The sequence below is a fragment of the Simochromis diagramma genome, unplaced genomic scaffold, assembly GCF_900408965.1.
Source record: "Simochromis diagramma unplaced genomic scaffold, fSimDia1.1 OVJJ01000761.1, whole genome shotgun sequence".
NCBI classification, from domain to species: Eukaryota; Metazoa; Chordata; class Actinopteri; order Cichliformes; family Cichlidae; genus Simochromis; species Simochromis diagramma.
Genome location: NW_024387069.1, coordinates 214,633 through 222,096, shown reverse-complemented (window position 1 = coordinate 222,096; position 7,464 = coordinate 214,633). Strand labels below are relative to the sequence as shown.

At 46.1% G+C, this 7,464-nt stretch overlaps 1 protein-coding gene across 1 annotated transcript in view; it reads right to left on the bottom strand.

Annotated features, from left to right (window-relative positions):
• Positions 1-7,464, bottom strand: part of cntn2 (contactin 2) — an 84,852-nt gene that overhangs the window by 57,528 nt on the left and 19,860 nt on the right. Inside the window, exon 2 of the mRNA XM_040045285.1 lies at positions 5,515-5,589. Coding sequence (XP_039901219.1) covers positions 5,515-5,581 — 67 coding nt within the window. The 5' untranslated portion in view covers positions 5,582-5,589. The remainder of the gene's footprint in view (positions 1-5,514; positions 5,590-7,464) is intronic.

Below are 7,464 nucleotides of genomic sequence, written 5' to 3'. Positions count from 1 at the left end.
TTCCTTCTTCCTGATATTGCTGTCATTCGGAACCGCTACATCGATCACTACGGCCGTCTTCTTCTGTTTGTCTACCACCACTATGTCCGGTTGGTTAGCCACCACCATTTTGTCCGTCTGTATCTGGAAGTCCCACAGGATCTTAGCTCGGTCATTCTCCACCACCCTTGGGGGCATCTCCCATTTTGACCTCGGGACTTCCAGGTTATACTCGGCACAGATGTTCCTGTACACTATGCCGGCCACTTGGTTATGGCGTTCCATGTATGCCTTGCCTGCTAGCATCTTGCACCCTGCTGTTATGTGCTGGATTGTCTCTGGGGCATCTTTACACAGCCTGCACCTGGGGTCTTGCCTGGTGTGATAGACCCCAGCCTCTATGGATCTTGTACTCAGAGCTTGTTCTTGTGCTGCCATGATTAGTGCCTCTGTGCTGTCTTTCAGTCCAGCTTTGTCCAGCCACTGGTAGGATTTCTGGATATCAGCCACCTCCTCTATCTGCCGGTGGTACATACCGTGCAGGGGCCTGTCCTTCCATGATGGTTCCTCGTCTCCCTCCTCTTTCTTGGGTTTCTGCTGCCTGAGGTATTCACTGAACACTCGGTCAGTTGGGGCCATCTTCCCAATGTATTCTTGGATGTTCGTTGTCTCATCCTGGACTGTGGTGCTGACACTCACCAGTCCCCGGCCCCCTTCCTTCCGCTTAGCGTACAGCCTCAGGGTGCTGGACTTGGGGTGAAACCCTCCATGCATGGTAAGGAGCTTTCTTGTCTTTATGTCAGTGGCTTCTATCTCCTCCTTTGGCCAGCCTATTACCCCAGCAGGGTACCTGATCACGGGCAGGGCGTACGTGTTGATGGCCCGGATCTTGTTCTTACCATTCAGCTGACTCCTCAGGACTTGCCTGACCCTCTGCAGGTACTTGGTGGTTGCAGCCTTTCTAGCGGCCTCTTCATGGTTCCCATTTGCCTGCGGGATCCCCAGGTACTTGTAACTGTCCTCTATGTCTGCAATGTTGCCTTCTGGTAGTTCAATCCCCTCAGTTCTGACTACCTTCCCTCTCTTTGTTACCATCCGACTACACTTCTCCAGTCCGAACGACATTCCAATGTCATTGCTGTATAGCCTGGTAGTGTGGATCAGTGAATCGATGTCTCGTTCACTCTTGGCATACAGCTTGATGTCATCCATGTACAGGAGGTGGCTGACAATTGCTCCGTTCCGTAGTCGGTATCCGTAGCCAGTCTTGTTAATGATCTCACTGAGGGGGTTCAGGCCTATGCAGAACAGCAGTGGGGACAGAGCATCTCCTTGGTAGATCCCGCACTTGATGGTGACTTGTGCTATGGGCTTGGAGTTGGCCTCTAGTGTTGTACGCCACATCCCCATTGAGTTCCTGATGAAGGCTCTTAGGGTCCCATTGATCTTGTACAATTCTAGGCATTCCAGGATCCAGCTGTGGGGCATTGAGTCATAGGCCTTCTTGTAATCAATCCAGGCAGTGCACAGGTTGGTCAGTCTGGTCTTGCAGTCTCGGCTGACTGTTCTGTCTACCAGTAGCTGGTGTTTTGCGCCTCTGGTATTCTTGCCAATCCCTTTCTGTGCCCCACTCATGTATTGACCCATGTGCCTGTTCATCTTAGCCGATATGATGCCTGACAGGAGCTTCCATGTAGTACTGAGGCAGGTTATTGGTCGGTAGTTGGAGGGGACCGGTCCCTTCTGGGGGTCCTTGGGGATCAGGACCGTCCGACCTTCGGTTAGCCATTCCGGGTGTCTCTCATTAACTAGCAGCTGGTTCATTTGTGCTGCCAGACGCTCGTGGAGTGCAGTCAGCTTCTTTAGCCAGTAGGCGTGAACCATGTCGGGCCCTGGTGCTGTCCAACTCTTCATACTGGAGACCCTTTCTTGGATATCTGCCACTGTGATGGTTACGGGACCCTGTTCAGGGAGGTCGCTGTGGTCTGCCCTCAGATCCACTAGCCACTGAGCATTGCCGTTATGGGTTGCGTCCTTCTCCCATATGCTCTTCCAGTATTGCTCCGTCTCCAGCCTTGGTGGTGCTGTTCTCTTATTATTGTTCCCTTGCCACTGAGAGTACACCTTTGCTGGTTCTGTGGAGAACAGCTGGTTTATTCTCCTGCCTTCTATCTCTCTGGTGTACCTCCTCAAGCGGCTGGCCAAGGCTGTGAGTCTTTGCTTGGCAGTTTCCAAGGCCTCAGGTATGGACAGCTTGCTGTATTTCTTATGCACCTTCTTTGTCGCACCTTTCTGCAACTCCGTTAGTTGGCTAACCTCCCTCCGTGCTACTTTGATCTTGCCCTCTAGCCTCCTTCTCCATGGAGGGTACTGCCCCTTGTGGCTGTTCAACTTGTAGCCCAGCATCTCACTGATCACTGCTGCCGTATTGTAGATCAGCTTGTTAGTGTCGGTAATCGTGGTTGTAGGTATTGTCCGTAGTGCTGCATTAACATCATCTAGCAGATGGCCTTCTGAGGGTACTTCACGTAATCTTGGTAACCGGCTACGGGGGATCCAGGTTTCAAGCTTGGCCATGATCCTATTTTTCAGGTCAGTTCCTCCAGATATATATATCTATATATATATATATATATCTATATATATATATATATATATATATTAGGGGTGCAATGATACACAAAATTCACGGTTCGGTTCAGTTCGATACTTTGGTGTCACGGTTCGATATTTTTTCGATGCAAAAAAATGTTCATGCTTTTTTTAATGTAATTTATTAAAATTATAAATAAATATTTTAACTCAAACGTACAGTTTTTAAATTTAATGCTGCTGAAACAACAAAGTAATAAAAAAATTAATCTATCTGATCGAGAAATCACTCATCTTTGGAAAAGAGAGTTTATTACCTTCAGGGTCATACTTCACATGAAAACCAAAATAGTTCCAAAGACCACATCTGAATGAGGGTGGGGAAGGTTCAATTTGCCATGTTGCAAGGAGAGCTTAACTTCTGTCTTGCTAGCTTGCGCTGCGCTCAGTGGATCTGTGCTCGACAGTGCAGCCTAGGCGGAGTAGTCGAACGCAGATCCACTGAGCTCTCAACACAGACAGCATCGTCAGAAGAAAAGTTGATAAAATAAATTAAAAATTTTGTATTGTTCATACATATGCGTACCGAACCGAAAGAACTGTATTGAACGGTTCAATACATATATATATATATCTATATATATATATATATATATATATATATGTGTATGTATATATATATATATATATATATATGTGTATGTATATATATATATATATATGTATCTCAGAGCTTGTTCTTGTGCCATGATCAAGCTCTGAGATAGAGTCAAAATGGGAGATGCCCCCAAGGGTGGTGGAGAATGACCGAGCTAAGATCCTGTGGGACTTCTAGATACAGACGGACAAAATGGTGGTGGCGGTTGAAGGATAAACCGCCCGCAGGGGCGTGCTGGGTGTATATATATAGCAGCAGTGATCAGTGAGATGCTGGGCTACAAGTTCAACAGCCACAAGGGGCAGTACCCTCCATGGAGAAGGAGGCTAGAGGCTAAGATCAAGGTAGCACGGAGGGAGATTAGCCAACTATCGGAGTTGCAGAAAGGCGCGATGACGAAGGTGCCTAGGAAGTACTGGAAGCTGTCCACACCTGAGGCCTTGGAAACTGCCAAGCAATGACTCACAGCCTTGGCCAGCCGCTTGCGGAGGTACACCAGAGAGATAGAAGACAAGAGAATAAACCAGCTGTTCTCCATGTAACCAGCAAAGGTGTACTCGCAGTGGCAGGGGAACAATATGAGAACAGCACAACCAAGGCTGGAAACGGAGCAATACTGGAAGAGCATATAGGAGATGGACGCAACCCATAACGGCAATGCTCAGTGGCTAGTGGATCTGAGGGCAGACCACAGCGACCTCCCTGAACAGGGTCCAGTAACCATCACAGTGGCAGATATCCCAGAAAGGGTCTCCAGTATGAAGAGTTGGACAGCACCAGGCCCTGATATAGTTCACGCCTACTGGCTGAAGAAGCTGACTGCACTCCACGAGCGCCTGGCAGCACAAATGAACCAGCTGCTAGTTGACGAGAGACACCTGGAATGGCTAACCGAAGGCCAGACAGTCCTGATCCTCAAGGACCCCCAGAAGGGACCGGTCCCCTCCAACTACCGACCAATAACCTGCCTCAGCACCACGTGGAACCTCCTGTCAGGTATCATAGCGGCTAAGATGAACAGGCACATGGGTCAATACATGAGCGGGGCACAGAAAGGGATGGGCAAGAATACCAGAGGCGCAAAACACCAGCTACTGGCAGACCAAGCAGTCAGCCGAGACTGCAGGACCAGACTGACCAACCTGTGCACTGCCTGGATTGATTACAAGACGGCCTATGACTCAATGCCCCACAGCTGGATCCTGGAATGCCTAGAATTGTACAAGATCAATGGGACCCTAAGAGCCTTCATCAGGAACTCAATGGGGATGTGGCGGACAACACTGGAGGCCAACCTCAAGCCCATAGCACAAGTCACCATCAAGTGCGGGATCTACCAAGGAGATGCTCTGTCCCCACTGCTGTTCTGCATAGGCCTGAACCCCCTCAGTGAGATAATTGACAAGACAGGCTACGGACACCGACTATGGAACGGAGCAGTTGTCAGGCACCTCCTGTACATGGATGACATCAAGCTGTATGCCAAGAGTGAATGAGACATCGATTCCAAACGAGGAGATAGAAGCCACTGACATAAAGACAAGAAAGCTCCTTACCATGCATGGAGGGTTTCACCCCAAGTCCAGCACCCTGAGGCTGTACGCTAAGCGGAAGGAAGGAGGCCGGGGACTGGTGAGTGTCAGCACCACAGTCCAGGATGAGACAACGAATATCCAAGAATACATCACGAAGATGGCACCAACTGAAAGCGTGCTCAGTGGATACCTCAGGCAGCAGAAACCCAAGAAAGAGGAGGGAGACGAGGAACCATCATGGAAGGACAGGCCTCTGCACGGTATGTACCACCGGCAGATAGAGGAGGTGGCTGATATCCAGAAATCCTACCAGTGGCTGGACAAAGCTGAACTGAAAGACAGCACAGAGGCACTAATCATGGCAGCACAGGAACAACAAGCACTAAGCACAAGATCCATTGAGGCTGGGGTCTATCACACCAGGCAAGACCCCAGGTGCAGGCTGTGTAAAGATGCCCCAGAGACAATCCAGCACAGCTAAGATACTGCGCAGGACCCTCAAGCTCCCAAACCTCTGGTAGAGGACCTGAGCTTGAAGGAATGACCGCCCGCAGGGGCGAGTGGGGAATTTTTAATTTTTTTTAATATATATTTCTGTGCTGATATGATAAAAAAATGATAAAATCTCTAATAAAAGATTATTTTTTTGTGTGTGTATTTAATTAGGAAATAGTAAGTGGAACCCCCCAAAAGACGTTTCTGTTACCGAGACTAGATAAAATATTTATAATCTTGAAAAGTGGAACTTACCAACAGCAGTCATCAGGGCCACTGAGCTGAGGGTCAGGAGACAGACCAAGAGCCACATTTGGACCATAAACAGATCTGAAGCAGAAGGAAAACCATTCAGACAGGACATGTAGGTATGCAATTTATGCTAAAAAGATAACAAGACTGCTTTAATGAAAGCACCAACAGGAAATTCCATCTAGAGACAGAAAACCATTCAGGTCTCTTTACAGTCACAAATTAGCCTCACAAGTTCACCTTTGGACTGTCAAAGGATGTCTTAATATCTTGAGGACGGTGCAGGCACACAGAGAAATTGAAAACTCTACAGATAAAAGACAAAATAATACCTGTGGTTGCCAATTCTACCTGTTAGCCTACCAGTAGATGCACCAATGGCATCCATTTCAAAATCCTAGGTGACAAGGTAAAACTTGAAGTCTGATCTTAAGGATCAAACATAGATCAGATGAAACTAGACCGTACACTCCATTCATATAAGCCAAGCACACTGAAAGACCAACATTGTTTTCATGGCCGTGCATGGCCGTGCATGGGGACCTGTAGTGTTGGATTATTTTTCAGGAGCTGGGTTTGAACCCTTAGTTCCAGTGAAGGGAACTCTTAACACTTCAGCATACTAATACATTTTGTACAATGTTATGGTCCCAACTTTGTGGGAACAGTTTGGGGATAGCCCTTTCTTCTTCCAACATGACTGCGCATCATTGCACAAAGCAAGGCCCATAAAGACACAGATGTGTGAGTTTGGTGTTAAAGAACCCTGACCTGACCACAACCTGATAGTGAAACTTTGGCCTCCTTGTCCAACATTAGTGTCTAACCACACAAACGCAGTTGTGAAAAAATCAGAAATTCCCATAAATATACTCCAAACATTGTGTAACGCCTTTCTAGAAGGTTTGAAGATGTCATAGCTGCAAAGGGTGGGCCAACATCACATTAAAGCCTATGGAATGGAAATGGGACATTACTTGAGTTGATATTGTATGGTCTTAACCTCACAATACAAAGCAGCTTGACACAACTGTTGTTGTGGGCTGGTGATATATAAACACAACTGAATTGAATACATGTGTGAAGGCAGATGAGAAAATGCTGCTTCGTCTAACCAGGTAGCGTTGTTTAACTTGGTTTGGCAAAGAACAGAAACTTCAGTCTCCCAGGTAACAGCCCTGTGTTTGATCCCTTCATCGAACACTAAAACAACATTCACTTCAATAAGGAGAACTCATTAGGAGGACTTGACTGATAGTCACTTGATACATTTTTGGTTGATATTTGACTAATCTTCAGTTTTCTGGGTCAGGGAAGGAGATTCTCGTTCAAGTTATTACAGTACATGGCCGATTCCATTGATCGAACTGTTAAGGACTTTGGATTAAAGTTGCCCTTTTGAAAAAATATGTGGGGATTCTTTTGCAGCTCAAATTTATGTGAGTTTAACTGTGTTTTGTCCTCAGATCATGTCTTATGCATGTGTATCCCATATGGAAAAGTAATAGTAAAAACTTACTCATGAAAGTGGCCACTTTCTCATTACTTTCATATATTGTTTTAGTAAGTATCCAAAACATACAAGTTTCATTTATATAATTTTTCAATTGATCTTTTATCTGTTTTCACTCTTGTATGCTTTTCATACAAGTTTCACACAAGACAGATAAAAACTTTATAAGATTTATAAATATATCTTTTCCATATGGGATGGATTTGTCCTGAGGTTGACCTTTACAAGAGCCCACACTATGAAATTACTGTCTACGTCTCTGCTCTGTGTGTATCCCTTTGCTTTGGGAATGGCACATCACAACCAGAACAAAAGGGTAATTTTTTTATTAACTTCTTTTGATATTTTAGACTAAAACAACCCAAGGGTCTAAATGAAAGCTGCTTTCAGTGAGTATCAAGAGACTTGTCTCAGCTTGTAACAAGCAGCTGATTTCACAA